Raw genomic sequence first — 20,120 nt, 5'->3', positions numbered from 1 at the left:
TGCCTTGAATTCCGCCACCCCAACATCATGGCTAGACCAGGACAGACGAGTTTACAGATTGTCAGGAGAGCATTACTAGCACCTAAATGCGCTCACCATGCACTAAAAACATTTTTATGCATGGTGGTTTGATCTTTACAAACTCATGCCAACCAGCAGTGTCGGTATTCTAATTTAATAAGCCGTTATCTTATTGCTAGTGTTTATAGAAGTGTATTTCACATAAATCGTAAATAAAAGTGGACCTAGCAAAGAACCCTGTGGCACACCCTTGCAGAAGGAATTTATTGTATTTAGAAGCGAAAGGAGCTGATAGGAAGGAAACATGGCACTGCGCTGTAAATGCTAGCCAGTAAAAAAATCAATTTACAGTATACCAAATTTCTCATGTATGTATATTTATTCCATAACATTAATTAGGCCATTTTTTAAATGCATATTTTCTACAAATTACGACGCATTCATTCTCATGAGAACATGACGAAACAGGTAAACAACTACAAATGCGCGGGAACGAACCCGAAAAGGGAGGAAGGGATCTTAATTCGGTGTTGGTTGTGTGTGTGTGTGTGTGTGTGTGTGTGCGCGCGTGTGTCGGACAGCGAAGGCTGGCTGTAAACTCCCACAGTTCCTCATTACACCGAGTTGAAATGATCCTCCTGACACCTGAGCTGTAACCAAGAGATTACGGAATTGATGAATCCTCGCTTTAAAATGCGGCTGTTTTATTCTGCTTTAGTAATTAATTCTTTTTCCGATATGGTATTGATTAAGTGTAGCCCCTGATAAAGTTCAAACCCAGCCGGATCCCTGCGGGGGCTTTGACTCGGGCCCGTGCCGGAGAGTCAATGGAAACTTCCTTCTCCCTTCCCCATCCGCCTGCATGGCTCTATGTCAGAGCAGTTTAGCCTCATACATTAGTCTGAACCATCAACGGCATGGAGAGGAGTTCATACATCCTTTGTGAAAGTCAGACATAAAGCAAAACACAATGACAGTGTGCCACATACAGTAGAAACCTCTTTGGACCTTTTTCACCAGCCGCTCTCATTCCCGCCAGAAACGAGGGTGTTGTAGAACGCCGAGCGGGAACATGCATCTCCTCTCACAAAACTATTCTTTTCATCGCCGCGTTTTTTTTTTCATACACTCGAACGGGGCTTTCTCTCTCTCTCCGTCTCTCGGGGGAGCCAACTAGTGTAGAAATCAGTCGGCTTCACGAGAGCACCGAGCCGCTCGCGTCTTGTCAAGACCCCTCACCTACCCGCGTCTTTACAAGTCAATAACCCGGCCCGGGTGTCCTCCGTTGGGCCCTGGCACACATTCACCCCTCGCGATAAGAAAGGCACCCGTTTGCGTTAGCTCCGTTTAGCCTCAAAATACTCGGTGGGCACTGAGAAGAATTTTCAAAAACGGACTGTGGAAGTTTTCCACGGTAAGATATGTTGGGTACGACAACAAAACATTTATTCGAATAATTATGACAGATCTTGGTGGTTTCTCTTTTGGGTGAAACTTCAAGCGCTTGTTACTGTACTGTCTTGCCAAGAGGAACGGACCTGACTCCAAATAAGCTCCTCATCATGCGGCGTCAAAAGTTTCACAAGCCTCTCTCATGCTATTAATTAGCATCCTCAGCTTTTTGAAGCTCTCCATCCCGATTCTTTTCTTGTCTCCCTTTTTTCCGTGGGGTTATCGACGTTTCAATTCTCCCCTCACATGCACCCTCAGCCCGCTGATACCCCCGAGCCTGCTCTCTGAGACGGCTGGCTTGGCGGGGGGGGGAGAGAAGTAGCAAGCAACAACGAGGCTGTTAGCTATTAGCCAGTAGCTAACAGCAATGAGCGCCCCCGTGAGAGCCAAATCAAAGAACGAGGCCCTTGAAATCCAACAAGGCTGTAATGAGGGTGCTCGAAAAGAACAATAAGCATATACTGCACAGCAGAGGAGAGTGGGAGTACAAAAATAATGAAATAACGACGGCGTAACAAAAGACAGAGGGAGGGCAAAGGGCCACAGCCAGTGGTGAAGATGGAAAGTACCATCATCAACAACAAGGGGGGAGGGCTTTGCTGCATGCCTTTGGAGCTTGCACAACAATGGACACACAATGGCAGGTACTTTGAATGGCAGAAGGGATCCCCCTTCGTGCACTCGGAGGGCTTCATTTTGAACCAGGCTTCCTTTGGACTCAAAGGATGAAAATGAGCTCATCGTTGGGGCAATGGAGGAAGAGCGTCAAAAGCCTGCCAGGTGCAACAAGGATCTGTGCAACCTGGGCAGATCAGCATGTTGGGCTCCTAATCACGACTTTGTCAAGATGGACATCAGGACGTAACAGGTGTGCTAGAGGAACGCCAGGGATGTTGTCAACTAAGGATGGATTTATTCGGCACATTATAGGATTGACTTTGGAATTCGGAACATTCAGAGAGAGTCTTACAACTTTGATTGCTGGAAAGCAAATCGAGCGAGTTGGAACGTCAGTATTTTATTTATCTAATTGATTTTGTTTTTTATTTTATTTTTATTTAACAAAGTACATTTGCACTATAATTACAGTCACTTATATTTCATTTTAGGAATGTAGTTTCACTTCATTTCCCCCACCCCACACTGAGAGGTGTTCCTAATATTTTGATGACCTCATTTCACAATCCGAGCATGGCGAGCATATGATTTGGCCCCTGGTCAGATGTGGCCGCAGACAATAACAAATACATTTGTTTAACTGCTCCCTCGATGAGCTGACTGCGCAGGTGTACCTAATGTTGTGTCCGGTAAGTTGTTATTGGGTGCCCCGTAGGCACTTTTCACCCCCTTCACTACTACGGCTACCTTAAGAGCATTCTTTACGAGGTCACAAGGGCAAGCTTCACAGATGTCTCCTGCAGACACTCACTTGTCTAAACATTGCATCCCCGGGAGTAAGCATTCATACTAAACAATGTACACCCCTCCCCCTCCCTCTGGAAAAAGTTAAACGTTTTCCTCTTTTCTCTCCCTCTCTCTGTCTTTATTTCATTGTTTCACAGCTGAATGCAACTTTACAGCGACTTCCCCCGACGCTTTGATAATGAAAAGAACGCACACGCTTATCAGCAGATAAGTGGTGTTTTCTGGTTGAAAAAAAAAATACTTGCCGTCGCCTTACGTTTCCTGCAATTGTTCAAACGAGAGGGGGGGGCTGAGTCATCCTCAGCTTGTTTGCAAAAAATGGCAATGTTGCTTTTTCTCGCGTTGGAGGGGAGGAATGAAAAGTTGTCGTCAAGGTGGGAGGAATCTGTACCGGCGCGTTCACGATGTTTGAGTAGCTAGCGGTTAGCGAAAGTGTCAAGTTAATGTGCTTCGCTGTCTCTGTGGCTTTTTTACAGTGACGGATGAAGTTGGATGTCAAAGTCGCTGCATTTGTAAAACCTCGCATTGCGGTATTCCCTTTTTTTTTTTTTGCTGATTTGATCTAAAATATGATGGTTGGATTCGAGTGGAATCGTTTCATCGTGTAATCATAACGCTCCACATCATAGCATACCGGTGGTTTCCCCCACATTTGAGGGCAGCGCACAAAAATTTGGGGTTTCCTTTCAAAAAAACAAAAACAAACGGCGAAGCCTCTCGATTTTTTAACTGCAAACAGACAAGACTCATCTTTCAAAATAAGCGCAATTCATAACTTTTAGCCAAGCAAGTCCGATTTCTGGTCACCCCCAACTACCCTGGAAACAACACCAACTATTCAAACGAGCATAAGGCCAATATTTGAACATAAATAGTTGCGGAGAGGATTCCTTGGCCTTCATTAAAGGGAAATCAGGTCTTTTTTTTCGGAGGGGTGGGTGGAGCGTGACACGAGAAAGAGAGAGAGAAGCGATTGCGGTGTGCGAGACGAGCTTTCAAACATGGAAGTGTGTAATTGGCGCCGAGCGAGCGAGCTCTCCTCTGCATATCTTACGCCTTTTCATCTTGACTTGTTCCTTCGTAGCGCTCTCCCTCAAACATCCCCTCTGTCTTTTTTTTTTATTCTAAATTGATAACCCTTTAAATGAATTACTGTAAATGCATAATGAAGGCTTTTCTCAGCTTCAGCCCCTGCAGCCAAGCTGGGATGGAGCGTTTATTTCATTTACAAGTCATTTCCCACCCCCATTTTTTATTTTTTTTTTGGTAGCGAATTTAGCCCCGGCTTTTCCTTTGCGAGCGTTCACAGCTTGGGGCGTGTAAATGAGAAATTATCCTTGCTGACTAACAAGGCGAACGCCTCCTCTGGGGTGATCAAAAATCATGAGATGCCTGCCTCCAATAAACATCGGGAAGGGGGCTCACGGCGCTACCTGCTGACAGAAGGCTAACCCCGCAATAGCCGTGGAACGCTCAAACAAAAGCGATCAGGTGTGGAGACGGCGGGGGTCCGATTGTATCTTTAAAAAAGCCGACTTGTAAGAGTCATCAAATGTGCTCCTGGAGAACAACTAGCAAATGAGCTTATGCTGCCTTCTGAAAAGCTTTGTTGGAAGATGAGCACAACTCGTATCATCATCCTCCCACGCTCTTGGACGCCGCTAGCTTAGGGTAGCGTGAGGTTCCAAACAAGTACAAGTAAAGCGCATAACAAAATAAGCCTCGGTTGCTCGTGCTTTTGCTAGCTCGCACTCAATCGCAGCATGAAGTGGGTAATCTGGACTGCGAAAGACTTCCTGGTGGGCCACAGCTAGTGTACAAAAAAATCATAAAAAAGAAGCAGAACACAGTCGTGTGTTACTCGTAACAGCAAAAAAGCAAGCGGTGGCCATCTTAAAGTTAGCGTAAGTCCGCTAATGCAACCGTAAGTGGTGTGAATACGTTTCAGATAAGAGCGCTAACAGGAAGTGCCGCGTTAGCTGCCAAAAACGATGCTAGCTAAATTGCGGTGATCTAATTTGGATGACTGATTTGGAATTTTGTCGGAAGGAATGGTAAGCTTTTTTTCTAGATGGATACGATAATAGGGGTAACATTTTTATCGTCATTAAAACTCCTGCTCGACTTTGTGCCGTTCATCCGTTTCTTTGTTGTCGAGACGGTTGTGGTTGCGGATTTGGACATCGGGGGAAGAGGAGAATCGGGAGGTTATGGGGTTAGTGGGTGAGATTAAAGAGGCAAAAAGGGAGGTGGAAGAAAGGAAAAGAAAGTAGAAGAGCGCAAGGCCCATTGGTCAAACACAAAAGGGCAACGCCAGAGAGGACATTTGAAGTCAGGGTTAAACTAAGCGCACCTTAAACGGGGGCCGCCGTAAGCCGTCCCCCTGCAGGTGTGCCTTTGACACACTTGGCCCCGCTAACCTCGCTCTGATCCCAAATGGGGCCGGTAGAAAAAAAAAGAATAAGGGGGGTAGGTAGGGAGGAGGGGAGGTTGACATCCTGCCGCCACGGCCTCCTATTTTCCTTCTATTACATCCCCGCACGCGTGCTTACACTTTGTGTAAACACACAAACACGCCAGCAGACGCGAGGGGGGCAAAACAAATCTGGCGAGGACTGGAGCAATTGGATTATCACCTCTTAAAGGCCGACTTCTTGGCTGACCCCCTTGGGGCGAGAGCGCGGCTGAAACAAAACAAGAAGATTTCCAGGGAAAACAAACTCACCCCCTCCCATCTCAAGGACATGAGCGCCATCATCATCCCGGTGAAAAATACACAGGAGGCTGCGTTAATGGATGCCCAGATGCCCTTTGGGGCTTCAATCCCTTTTAGGCGTATTACATCAGAGCCCACTACGCGCTCCCCCCGGCGTTCGGCGATGCAACACGGGTGTGTAAAGGCACCTTCTAATGAGCAACCAAAAAGGAGTCACTCCCCTGCTTTTTACTGTAGTTCACTCGTGATTACTTCCCTGCAACATCGCTTCCTCCTCGCTTCTTAATTACGGTCAGTTCACTCAAAGACTCGGCATCGACTTGTTGGCGGAAAAGTGTGTGTGTGTGGGGGGGGGGGGGGCATAATGGCACAAAACAGACTGACATTCTCCTCAGATGGTGTCAGAATAATCTGGCTAATTTCTTCCCCATGTTGGAACATTAGTTTGTAGATTAGGTCAGGCCTAACCGGGTTCGGCCAGGCCGGGTCCGGACGAAGGTATTCAATATATAAAAGAGAAAGTAAGTGCTCAGTTTTGTTTTATTTTTTTTCCCTCTCCTGATTATCTTTTGTTTGTCCTAACGCGATCTATCAGAACAGAACAGCGGGTCGGAAGAGCGATAGAGCTGGAGAGAAAGAGAGGGAGAGCGGAAGGGAGGAAGGAAGAATGGAGCAGAGGGAGCTGATCATTCTCTTTAATCACATTTTGGAAGAGGGCCAGGTAGTCTGCGGTCCTGCGAGGGGCGAAAGAAAGCCAGGAGGGGGGGAAGAAGTGGGAAGGGGAGGACGGGGAAGGGGATTTCGGAGCAGCTCGCATCGCCCCGCACACACCGTGTCGGGCGAGCACGGCGTGTGTGCGGGTTGGCGCGCGTGCGTGTGGCTGTTCCCGTAAATGCCCCTGAATGCTGAATCCAGCAGGAATCTGGTGTTAGAGCAGAGGCAGGGCAAGATCCATTTTAAAACTATGTGCATTAACTATACTTTTCCCCATAGATTAAGCACTCCACATGAATAATTTAGCCTCTCTTATGCTAATGGGATCATGAAAGTATAACACACACATACACGCACGCACACACACACACGGCAACCACCACACCCCGTCAACGTGTTTTCACCCCCTCAACTCTTCTCAGCTTTCAACAATAACTCCAGACCTTCCCAACAAAACCATCACACACGCTAGCAAACTCGACAGCTTCTATTAGCACAGTGCTAACATTTAGCTAATACGGCGACAGAATCTAAACATGTTTTTTCAAGCACGTGCGGCGTTGACTGAGGTAGCGCGGGGTGTAAAGATTATCAGCGCACAAGCAGCTGGGAGTGAGGGCCATGAAACAGCGGGGCTTGGCTCTGCTTTATTGTTTATCTGTTGTTTATGGGCCAGTGTTCAGCTTTAATTACAACACTAAATTAAAGCCTAACAGGCACTTAGAGGGAACACGCATGCCCACACACACACACCGATGATGACCCTCTCGTCTTTCATGGCGGCGTTGGGCAACTTGCTTCCAAAATGTTTTCCATCCATCCATCCCAGATCTTATCTTTCTTGGATGGGAGGGGGCACCCTGAGGGGGTCGCACCCCAAAATCTCACCGCACACCCGGCTCATTCACACAAATGTACCGCAACAGCATCAGGCCGGGCACTCTCAGGCCCCTCCCCTTCCGCTCCATCCATCCATCCCGGCTCCCTCCAGGGAGTCGTTCTACCCACAAAAGCGTGGGGATTGTGCAATTGTGGAGAAAATGCTACAAAATGCTTTCTGCCCCTTTTTTTTTTTTCTCTCCACTACGGGAAAAAGCTTTCACTCACCACTCAAGTCTTCATGCATAGCTAATAATTACAAGTGTGGACTTGATGCTCGCCTACCTTTCTGAATCAGCGTTTGGGGATTAAGCGTTCATGTCTGAGTATGTCGGAGGGTGTTTGTCAAATGTGCAGCGAGCGTTGCAGCGCTAACACAATTGCGGGCACCTCGCTGGGAGACGAGCGCACATTCATCAAGTTTAACTCCCTGCCGCGAGATAAGCTTGGGCGCCGTCCAAAAAGACCGTTAATCAAAATGATGCGCCGTCCGATCCACTTGGTTTTGTTTATCTACACAACATAAGGGAGTCACTCAAACATGCGGGTGTTTGCATGAATACGATATTTCTATGCGCCTTTTGGGCTACTGTACCGCCACAAGTTGAAACGCTCGGCAATAAACGGCTCCTGGAGGAGGTGGCAAAACACGCTCGCACACTTGTTTAATTGTTTTTTGGCACCACTTCAGAGCCACACTTGATGCTGAGACTCGGGCGGAGGTGAATTGCGCTGGCGGCGAGCATCCCCGGGTCCCAAGTATGTGAGAGGTCGAGCTAAGAATGAGTGCACTGAATGGTGCTACGCTAAGGGTGTCCAAACTTTTCCCTCTGAGGGCCACTTACAGAAAAGAAATACTTCGATTATTTATGTCCATAAAATGGAAAGTGGAGCACTTTTTTTGCTTCTCTAAGTGAATGGCGCCATTTTCTTTTTCATTACCATCCACCAATCAGCTAGCATAACGCTAACACACAACGCAATGGAACTAGCATCTATGTTGTGGTAATTCCAAAACTTTAAGTCTAATATTAATTCAGTTAGAAGTCTTCTTCTGTGTTTCGTTACCAAATTAACTGTGTGTATTATACTGCCCCCTTGTGACCAAGGTGCGCATAGCAAAATGAGCAGCACTATGTCCATTGAATTATCATGATGCATTAATTTATCATGATTTCTTTCTAATTATGTTACTGCTGTAAAAAAAATGTGCAATATCGTAGAGTGCTAAAGATGATGTTGCGCAATATAAGGGGGGGGGGGGCACAACGTAGCTGGCATGAAAAAGTGGATGTTTCTCTTGGAAGAAAGTACTCGGTGCCCATCTGGCCGTCTCCCATCCATTCTGTCTGATCCTCATGCTCACCCCTTTTAACAAGGGCCAAGCTGTTAAAGACCCCATTACTACGGCGAAGCGTACATTTCGCATTTTCTCGGCGGACTCGAGAGCGCGCGGCGCAAATTTTATGTGGGAACGTATCTGGAGATAGAAAAGGTGGGAGGTGGGAGGGGGGGGCAGTGAGTAGTACTAGCGGTGGCGGGGCAGGCGGGGCGGTAGAATGGAAAAGGGCCAGAGTTGGGAGTCAGCGAGTGCTTCAAGCGTTAACGTAATTGCAAGAATGTGAAAAATGAGGCGGCGGGGCTCCCGAGCGGAGCAAAAGGTCAGAGCCCGGCGCACACAAAACAACTGGCTGGAGGACGGCCTCATTAGACCATTAAATCAGCTGACCCCCCTCTTACGCCCTTCCAGCCTTCCTACTTTTCCTTCTTCTTCTCTGCCACTTACTTGGATGCAGGTGTCGACATGCTATTCATGGACGGTGATATCATCGTTAAATCTAACTAATGACTAAAGCGTAATGAGGTGAGTCACGTGCCTCACTTTAGTTGTTTTCTTGTCCGACAGGTGTAAATAAACTGAACAGTATTAGAAATTCAAGAAAATGCTGTTTATATCTATGGCAATTTTTTTTTTTAATTAAACTAAAATATATATATTTTAAAATTGTTGTATCTACTAATGCAGCAAGCCACATTTCATTTTATAAAATGAATTATTTAGCCATTTTTAAACATGCATTTGAATATATTCTCATTATTGTTATTATTATTATTATGATTATTGACAGTCAATGTGAATGAGACGCCGATGTGGGTCTTGGCCCGGCGTAAAGTGCCATACCGTAACTGTCTTTGGCCTCGTATCGATCGTCTGTTACTGGATACGGTGCGGATAGGAGTCGATAAGTGCTCTGTGGATTACAGGTCACTTGTACTTATGTGTGTAAGATAATCAATAGGCAGTGCATTTGTTTCTCTCCTGCCTCATCTACCCACCCCCCACATTGCTCTCTGCTTCCTGCATGCAGCAGTGCATCTGGTCTACTCTTCAGATAATAAATCCAAAAGAATTTCCATGACTTTAGCTAAAAATGGCACTAAGTTCTACCAAAAGGGAAAAACCCTCCATAATAGGATCAATAACATTCCCGGCGGTCGTAGCCAAGCGATCTCCTGGTCCTGAGGCCCGACTAGTCGGGATGCGGGTGACCACAGAGGTCTGCGGTTGGTTAATGGCTCGTCTGAGATGGTCTCAAGGCAGCCCCGCCGCAGAGCGTGCCATCCGTCAATATGTTTGATCACTTATTGGCAAAACGATACAACGGCTATGCTTGCTTCTGCTGTCCACAAGCAGTTGGATGAAATTTGGTGCAAAAAGCGTGCACACTGCCCGAAGGCAAGCACAGGCGTGATCAACCTTTTCTTTTATCCAAGGTGCACATGTTTTTGATCGCGTCAGAATTGACAACGAGCGTGACGACCGAATGGAGACACATACGTGTGAGAGGCGCACACTATTTGTAACACATTCCAATATGTGTGTTGTGAAACGCTTTATTCCCGTTTGGCAGGTTGTGTGTTAGATAACACTAAAGCGTAATTAGAGGCTGTTATGTGCAGCAAACTTAATGTTGGGTTTTTTTTATGTGAGAAAGAACTGGCAGAAATGCACTATTAGTCACCACCTTTTGTTCGATTCTCGAAATAGCAACGTTTCTGGAAAGCTTTTTTTTTTTTTTTTTTTACGACGGTGTTTAGCTAACAGCAGATAAGCGCCTTCATTTTTAGGTGCGACTGTGTTTACATGGACGCCAGTCAAAAGAAGGGATCATTTAAACGAGCACAAGGAGGGAGATGGTTTGGGATGTCATCAGGAGTGCTGGAAATGGGCGATTGAGAGCCTCTGCTTGTTGATGATCATGCTCATGTACAGTGGAACAGCTTAGGTGCCACACAGTACTCAATTTAAAAAAAAATTCCCCCCAATGGGAATTGTGAGAATTGAAATAATTTCAGGGTCAAATTGTCACCGTTGTAAAACCTTTAACTTTTTAAATTAATATTTAGTTTTAAAATTTAGTTTTAATGATGAATCTGGTACATTAAACATAAATGTGTTAAATTAGAGAGGGTGTGCACACTTATGCAGCCACATTATTTCAGGTGTTTTTTTTTTTTTTACTTTCCCGCTTAATTGCGGCTTTTTCAATTGAGTCGTGCAGGTTAACTTGAAAAATTATTCATCTTGGTCATTTTCACAAAGGCTACCATTTGAACAGGGGTGTGTAAACTTTTTATATCCATTGCACTTTGGTTAAACGTTCAGAATTGTGCGACCTTGGGTTCCACTGTAAATGAAGGCTACATAACGAATGTATGCTATAGTGTGTTTGTGTTATTGCGTCTTGGCAAGACACTCACCTTGTTCGCTGCTGTTGTCGCCGCTTTGTGACGCATGACCCCCGCTGGAGGGCCCCGGCGTGCCGGCTGAGTGCGTGGACGTGGCGTCGTCGTGGTCTCTCCAAGACGTCGGGTTCTGGCGTTTTCCAATCGAGAAAACCAGCAAAAGAGAAAGAAAAGAAGGACATGAGTATGAGTTTGTCTACCTAGCTAGCTAGCTAACAAGATTGACAGATAGCATACACACTGACAGCTAGCTAGCTAACTTGTAGCCAGTCATACAAAGCCTTTAAGTATCTTTTCTAGGATGGTAGACAAAAAAAAATTCAAACCTCAAGGTCTACACAACCCTGATTGACAGGCAACACACGCACGCACACACACACAAGACAAACAAAAGAGAATCAAGCACTGCAGCATCTGGCCATCAGTCAAAATCGTGCAATCAAAGCGCTTCATTAATTCATGAGAACAGAACTCTTGCAATGCGGCGTCCTGCACGACGGGCTCTGCTGAATAATTGTCGGAACAGACACACACTCTACTTTATAGCATTTTTTTTTTGTTATTGTTGTATCACTACCGAGCGAGACTTCCGTGTCAAGTGCGAAATACAGAGGTAAGACGTCCAAACACACCACAGCCGCCATTAATCATTACCGCTGTCAGGAGTGAAAATAAGATATGACAGTGATTCTCCTGCTAATCTGCCAAAAATGTGCACACGCCCGCAGAGGCTCACGAGGAATACACACACACACGTATATGCACGCACACGTATGACATAATAGGGGAGCAGTATAAACACACGGATGCACACATTCACTTTCATAAATGCAGGTTGAGAACGGCAGGCCTCAGCCAAGGCCCAACAATAACGCCAGTTAGCGTTGGAACGCCTCCCTCCTAGCTTAGCAGCTAATAACAAATACTGCATTTCATTTCATTCTAGGGGGCGATGGTGTCAAAGTTTTCATGCCAACTGGCTTTAAAGATGACTTCTTTCGCCTTCTTCCCCAGCCCACGAGGAAGCCGACTACTCGGGCTGTTACAGGAAAGGCTTTATCAGTGCCACATGACGGCAGGCTCGGCTTGGAATTTCCTCCGTCGTTTCAGACTGACCGATGGCGTCACTCGCCCCGAAAATCGCCATACCGTAGGGATGTCACGAAAAGGAAAAAAAAAAAAGAAAGCTTGGCGACTTGAATTAAAATGTGAGTGATGCTGCTCAAGGGGCCCTTGAACGGAGCCCAAGGCAAACAAACTCTGCCTTGCACCGAGGCTTCCCGCAAACCACTTCTCAGTTCCCGCTATGCCACCCCCCCCCCTCCCCTCCCTATACATATTTTTGCAACATTGTCTACATTGAGCTGTCCTGGAGGAGGGCAGCCTCACTTAGTGTCAAGTTTTAGCGGGAGGAAATGGAGGCGATGAGACGAGCGGCTGCCGGGTTCCTCTGGGTGCCGAGTCCTGCTGTGCAGCGAGCGAGGGTCCTTTTATCTGGTAAAGGCGGCGCAGATGACTACACAAGACCCTCCAACGCCCCCTCCGCCTGCATTCAAGGCTCTCTCAGCGTCAGCTGTTCACCGGATGGCACTGGGCGAAAAAAACAAAAAGCTTGTATCGCTGCGTAGATTTCGCCTGGGTCGCTTGGTGACAAAAAAAAATGTCACCTGCGCCACACATGGATTGGCGTTCCATTATTGAGCGTGTTGTTGCTTTCGATCGACTCGTGGGAATGCCGCGTGGAAGCGAGACGCTTCACCCAAAATAGTCCGCTTGCGTCTTCATCACGTGGAGGATGAAGGGCGGCTCGCATGTAATTAAGCAGCAGGCTCAGCCGTTAAGAAAATGACCGGCTTCCACTCGGAAAACTGAAAGTCGGCCGCACTCCAGTGAGGCCGGCCGGGCTTGCTGGGGCCTTTAATGTAGCAAATCGATGAGACTTAATTCACCTATCATTGTGGGAGTCATTTGTCATTTTTAATGGCGCCGCCACTGAATTAAATTCAAAGACAGACTGCAGTTAATGGTGTTAAAAGGAAAGGATGGTTGTTGTTGTTTTTTTATGCTACCTTATATACTGGTGGTTGTCAGATTTGTGTGATGTCATCATATTAATAAACACTAAGGTTGCAGATTGCGGATCCCAGTTTCAAAACAAAAATTTGTTTATTTCCCGTAGACCACAACACAGCAGGAGCCAGCGAGCATAACCACAACAAAATTGTTGTTCTTCTTTAAATTCACCTGTAATCCAAAAGCCTGTCTGCAAAACACATCACAAGCCGGCATTGTAACTTTGCTCGTGCGACAAAAGCCCTCTTCTGCTTCCCTCATAAATTATTTACGGCGCCCCCTCTCTGAGCGGAGGGCGCAGCGGCGGCATCATCATCAGACGCCGCGCAAACACAAACATACACAAGCATTTTGTCGCGGGCCCTGTGGGTGTGATAAAGTTCAAACAAGTTGTGCGTGTCAGCCAAATAGTCAATCTACACAACAAGCGAGCGAGCGAGCGCCAGGCAGGCAGACGCTGCGCACAACAACAGCAAAAAGGGCAAATTCAGGGAACGAGGCGAATATTCCCTCAAGAAAGGCTGTAATTAAGAGAAACGTACTCGGCACTAATTGTCTTCAAAAGCGTAGGAACAAGATGGCGGGGTGCAAACACACAGGGGGGGGGGGCAAAAGGAGCAAAGTCTCAAGGGGGTTGCCTTTTGCTGTCGTAATACAAGTTGTAATTACACTGGTGTCTTGACTTAGGGCTTTAATTTGTCCCGTGACCACACTTGTAACTCAAAACATTTGTATCTCAAATTATCTTTACCCCACTGAAATCAATGGAAATGCCATACGGCCCCGCAAAAACCACATTTTAAAAAAAGTAGCGCACCACAGCAGTGTAACTTTGTAAAATTATACAGTAATTACATCATTAAATTGAATGTCAATAATTAAATGCATCATAATTTGTACATCCTGGTGTGCATTCCTCGGTCAAACTAATATGGACATACAAAATACATGAAAAAGAGTTTCACACAAGTGAATCAATAAACTGCAACAAAAGTTATTATTGTTATTAATTTTTGTAGAAGATAAAGAATATAGATTATTTTTGATTTAGTATTTGTTTAAAATAAAAAAATAAAAAAATCAGGTGGACAAATCCCTTGCCTCGCATTTCTAAACACCTGCCTCGCACGCTTTGCCTGCATCCCTTGGAATTTTGGCGAAAATTGATTTAGCGGCGTCATTCAATTTCCCTCCAATTCCCCTGAAAGCTGCGAGGGAGAAATGGAGGGAGGGAAAGGAAGGATGGTGTGCATGGAGAGGTTAAAGGGATCCTGTGCTGATCGTGAAAAGAACAGCTGACACACGAGTGCAAACACGCACACACACAAAGGGTCATAAATCATAACGCCGGCTGATATTTCAAGACACATCTTGCCACACGACAAACACGTAAAGGAGGAGGGAAGGTCATAATTACATGCTGCAAAAATTGTAGGTGCACCCCTCCACCAATTATGAAGAAGAATAAATGGATCTCTTAAGTGAGCAGCTAATAATTCATTTTCACAGTTGTGCTCTGACAAGAGGGTGACTTGCAAACTTTCGCTGAGGGCAACTTCTCACTGCACAAGTTGGATCCCATTTAACAGAAACACTTTGGAAAGAGTAAACTAATAAATAGAATTAACAATTGAAAAAAAAGGAGGAATTTTTCTAATCAGTCAAATAAATTATATTATATATACATATATATATATATATATATATATTTTGCACAGGTGTACCTAATATTCTGTCACGCGCCAGCACACGACAAATTACAGCCTACCAAAATTACCCCGAAATAAATCAAGGCGTCTCTCCAAACACCTTCAATAAAAAGTTATTGTAATGATGATGATGCTCGAGGGGATTCGCCGGAGGAGTTTTATCGAGGTGCACCTAATAAAGTGGTGCACATAAAAACAGACAAGTGACTTGAAGAGACGTCTATCATTACCTGCGAATGTTCTATTAAAAGACCAAAAAAAGAAAAAAAAAAAACAGCTCACATCTGTGCGGCGCCGCGCACGTTGTCCGGTATACGACCTTGCGGCAGCTGCATTATAATGCACTTTTTGAGAGGTGCAGGGAGAGGGTGCGCAGAGAGCAACAAGTGAGTAAAGCCTCTCTTTTGCTTTCTCTCTCTCTTGCTTGCAGCCATGATGATTAGATATGGCTCCCAACAGGCCCCGGGAGCCCTAATCAAATAGGAAATGTAAGGCTAGATGGAACTGCATAGCAACACAACACTAGACATAAAAAAAAAAAAAATAGGTGCGCCGTTTTGTTTACTTGGTTGATTCGGGACATTGGAATATTTTAAAACTGGACTGAAACTCGCTTGTGTGAGTCAAATTCATTTTTTCTCTCGCAAACTTTTTAGGGCACGCATCCCCTTTGCACTTACAAGTGTGGTGCACTCTCGCATCAATTCATTTGACGAAGAATATTAGAAATGTTGCAAAAGATTTAACAGATCACGACAACATTCCAACTTTTTGCTCACCTCAAGACCACTACGAAAATCTTTCTTTTCTCATACGTAACTGAGAGTCTTCAAATAATGTTGCTATCAATGCGATATCATCGCCATGCATGCAGAACATACCAGCTTGTTTTTGTACCCTAAACAAGCAAAGCCAAGCTGTACTCGTCCATTACAACACTTGAGGGGAACCTCCAAGTGAGCTCACCGTGTCTTAACCAGTTCCCGGCCTGTTGCAGAAAATCCAGTGTAAACAGAGACCCACCCCCCTCTTCCCCTCTACCCCCCCTCCTCTTTCCAGCCATGCAGCGTCAAGATAAGCAAGAGCGTAACCTCCATGGGAACTCCTATCTACCTCCCTGAGGAAGGATCTCCAAAACAAAGCGGCGAGAACCCTGCAAGGTCCTCAAAAGTACAAGCGAGGGGATCCAATTCGTTTTAGTTGTGTTTCGTTAAATCGGGCACTGGAGAGTCGAGCGAAAAATGTCATTAAGAGGCCAGGCCGAGAGCATGTTAACGACTTAACGCCTCTATTTTACCCCGTTTTCCACTGGATGGAGTTGGCCAGAAGGAGGGGAGGGGTGAGTCCTGGGTGGGCCCCATAGGCAGAGACAGTCCCCAAATCAACAGTGGCAGTGAACGCCTCTTATTCGCTCCAGCGTAATTCAATCACGCCCAAGACAATGCTGCTTTCACGTGTAAATAAAAAGTGTGCCTTCTTGAGATGTTAGGTAGGAGAAAAGGGGAGGGAGGGGGGGGGGGGAGCATGGAAACACAAGTACCCTCCTCATCATCTCCACTAGAACCAACTTTCACCACTCGAGCCGCCAGCGCCCAGGGAGGGCACGGCCGATTAAAAATGCAAAGCGGAGAAAAGTGGACCTGAGCGATCCCGATTGAAGCTAATTAGCATAGCCAGCTCAGGTCCAGACTCCTCTTTTGGTAAACTGGAGATGACAACTCATTGGGAAATACGACCAAATTACTAACTTGTTCCTCATTTGTTATTTGTTTTGAGATGTTTACGTCGGTGTTTATTGCTCTCCAATTAGCATCTTTTTTTTTTAGCTGAAGTAGCCACCATAAAAAAGTTGACCAGCGTCACGACCGAGAAATAAATCCCTCAAAGTTTAAACACCCGACAAGTAAACGAGAGTCTCGGCCTGCAGATCTCTTTTTTCCTAGCTAGCACTTCAAATAGGGGTTAATTAAGTGTTTGTAAAAGTTAATAACAATGTAGTAAATGCTTTAGAAACGGTTAATAAACATCACTGCGCTCGACAACAAAATGCCGGCTCACTATTTGATGACCTCATACTTGTATCGCATTGTCTCACTATTTGGCAACTTTATGCTGGGGCCACACAATTTATTCACTCAATGAGTTGATGTTATTTCAAACTATTTGTAAAAGTAAATTAAAGAGGTGTGCTATAAGTGATTAGAACTTGAAATGAATCAGGCCAATTGTGTGTTCACTATGTGGCAAGTTGATGCTAGCTAAAGCCTTGCAATTCATCCACTTGATTCCATTTAAAATTAACTTCTTGTAAGTGGGTGTAAGAATTATAATTAGAAAAGTGTGGTATAATGTGAATTACAATTAATAAATCATTCAAGCTACAAGTGTGTTCACTATTTAGCAGGTTGATGCGAAGGCCACATTGGGTGAGTTAATACCTTAAGACTAAAGCTTATTAAGAGAGTAAGTGGCAGAAATATAAATGAAGAGTTGCTGTGTAATAAGTAGTCAAGGTAAACATGGGTTCACTATTTGTTAAACGCAAAACACCCTCACTGACCTGATTTGAGCAATTATTGACAATATGTACATACCAATCATTATTGTGAATTCTAATCACTGCAAATATTCCTCTATTCAAATATTTGCAATAGATAACAATGCCATGCATGATTTGGCCACTTTTTATAAAGAGGACCAAAATATAGACTAACTTGACCCTTGTAAATACAACACCATAGTCTACCTCTGTCTGTGTGTGTGTTGGAGGCCTGAAGCCCAAGTCGAGAGATGGGAGCACACACTTTGCATAATGTACTAAGTGACTTTGTTGCAAGCAAAACATTTGTTCTATAAATTTGCATGGACTCAACAATAGCAATAATAATAATAATAGCAATAATAATAATAATATGGGACTGGACGTTGCTGCACTATAGGTGTTTATAATTGCATTCAGCATTCAGTAGCCTCCAGTCATAAAAGGGGAGGCAAAGAGGGTTGAGTGGAAGAATTGCACACTGCAGTGTAAAAAAAAAAAGAAAAAGAAAAGAAGGAGTAATCAATAGCAAACAATTAAACACATTAACATCAGCAGCAGTGCAGGAGGAGGAGGAAAGGTCTCTGAGCGAGGAGCATCATAAGCAATCTGAACTTGACATTGATGCTTCAAGCCTCACGTTGCAATAGGCAAGCGTGCGCGCGCACAAGCGCGCGCAACCTCCGTGTACCTCTCCGGAGACAACCCACAGTAGCTTTGCAACACTCCCACAGCCTCCTCGCGAGGAAAACCCCCTTTCTCCTTTTCTTCCTTTATTTTAAATAGTGGCCTAAAGCTAAAGCTTAGCGGCTAACACGTAATTGTCTCTCCATGGTGCGCGCGCACACAAACACGCAAATGCACACGCATTACGGCCGCATGAGTGCACCCAATCAAAGGACTTAAAACAATAACTAAGGCTATTGTAGCGCATTTAGCTTTTGACCCCCACCGGCACATCCGAGCTGCAGAAACGAGCGCGCACACCATTTAAGACTCAATATCTAGGCCAAACACTTAAAAGAAATTCAGAGCCAACAAAACATGTTGTGTTCCACACAATGAGAAAACGTAGGAAGCAAGAGAACGCTGCGTTCATGTCCAAGATCAACAAGGTTCCAAACAATTAAAAACAAAAATTAGACTTCACCAGCCGTGTTGCGTTCAAGACACGAGAACAATCATCGACAACGTCTTCAAACATTACAAATCCAAAACAGTCGGAGGTGGTGCGTTCACGTACACTATCAACATTTTAAATCAATATCATCTGTGTGGAGGATGCGTTCAAAACTCAAATGCACGAGAAGAAAACAATAAGAAAAGTAAAACTTAAAACACACACACGCACACACACGCACGCACGCACGCACGCACACACACACACACACACACACACACACACACACACGCACACACGCACACACGGAGACGCATTAGAAAAGTGGTGCGTTCACTTACATGATCGGCGAGGTTCGTCGACGAGCCAGAAAGCTCTTCGTGGTCCGATTTGGAACTTCCATCCCGCTCGTCAATCACTAAATCTATTGGCATTTTTCCTTTCAAACAGCTGATGTACCGATGGCAAAAATTGTCGCAAAGCTCGTGCACCTTAAGGGGGGGGGAAATAATACAATTACAATTATTATTTTTTTCCCCAGGATGTGGGCGAACACTCCAGGCGATCCGAGAATAACTCCAATTAAGTAGCGGTGCAAACAATAGACAAACTGTTGCCGTGCTTTATGATTATTCTCCCGAGACATGCAGCAACAAGTTGAAGTGTAACAAGCACGAGCAAATAAAAGACAAATAAAGATAAAATCATAATCCAAAATTCAAATAAAGTGCAGGGGCGTATTAAGTGGCAGCAGTTGAAAGCAGATACGTGCATGCGGATCAATAACGTGCGCCAAAGAGGCTTAATTGAGCACCAATTGTTACTTGAGCTGCTTAAGCTGGCCTGCATTAAATATGACTATTTATTCCGCTGCGTCGTGTGACGAGACCAGCTTAGAGGTAAAAACAAAAAGAAATAAAAATAATAATAACATTGTCATGCTCACATTAGACCCCCCCCCCCCCTCCCGAAATTATTTTTTTTTACCTTTTCTAATTCCAAGAGGTGAAATCGTAATACTTGTATGGCTTGTATCATCTGGAACACATAGAAACATGCATTCAACTTTAAAAAATATATGTTTTAGTTGAGATGGACACTTTAAAGTAGACTTACCAAATTGTCCAACTCTGGATTTGATGAAAATAAAGGTTTTTCTGCTCGGACCTAAAAGTAAACAATTACAGCAAGTTAGTTTTAAAGTCCGAATGCGTTTTGGGGTTTAAAAAATGCGATTTGCGTGCTCGTGTTGGCTTGTGGACCTGCTTGGCGAACACGGCGATATCTTCGTTGAAGGAGTCCGAGGAGCACACGTCTCCCCCGGCCACCCCGGGTTCCCTCGGCGTGCACGTCGCCAATTCGCATTTCTCGAAGACCAGAGCGAGCAACGGGAAGAGAGGATGCCTGCACAGGGGCGAGTAAACGCGGGCTGAGCACAGCACAGCGCAGCGTGTCGGGAACTCCGGAGCTTGCATCCAAATAGTTCTTTTAAATCTTTTTTTGCATTTTTTAACACCCCCTGCCCAAAGAAAATCTACACGCTTTTAAAAGCCTGCATGGTAATATTTTACTTTTATTATGATAAGCTTCTTTTAACCACATTTTTAACCTCTCATTGATCCACATGGCGGAGACTGACGTTTTCGTAAGTGCACCGTGACAAGCGTGAGAAGTGCAGCACAAAAGTGAAATGCGCACACACACACACACTTATACACACGGCCA

At 45.0% G+C, this 20,120-nt stretch overlaps 1 protein-coding gene across 9 annotated transcripts in view; it reads right to left on the bottom strand.

Moving 5' to 3' along the window:
* The window catches only part of meis2a (Meis homeobox 2a), a 64,798-nt gene that overhangs the window by 42,773 nt on the left and 1,905 nt on the right, over window positions 1–20,120 (bottom strand). For all 9 annotated transcript variants that reach the window (XM_037241025.1, XM_037241027.1, XM_037241026.1 and 6 more), the window contains exons 3-7: window positions 19,658–19,799; window positions 19,512–19,562; window positions 19,383–19,433; window positions 18,737–18,886; window positions 10,970–11,084 (exon numbers count right to left, since the gene is read on the bottom strand). In XM_037241025.1, coding sequence (XP_037096920.1) covers window positions 10,970–11,084; window positions 18,737–18,886; window positions 19,383–19,433; window positions 19,512–19,562; window positions 19,658–19,799 — 509 coding nt within the window. The remainder of the gene's footprint in view (window positions 1–10,969; window positions 11,085–18,736; window positions 18,887–19,382; window positions 19,434–19,511; window positions 19,563–19,657; window positions 19,800–20,120) is intronic.

The sequence above is a fragment of the Syngnathus acus genome, chromosome 22 (assembly GCF_901709675.1).
Source record: "Syngnathus acus chromosome 22, fSynAcu1.2, whole genome shotgun sequence".
Lineage (NCBI taxonomy): Eukaryota > Metazoa > Chordata > Actinopteri > Syngnathiformes > Syngnathidae > Syngnathus > Syngnathus acus.
Note: the sequence above shows the minus strand (reverse complement) of the source record. Positions and strands in the feature narration are given on the sequence as shown.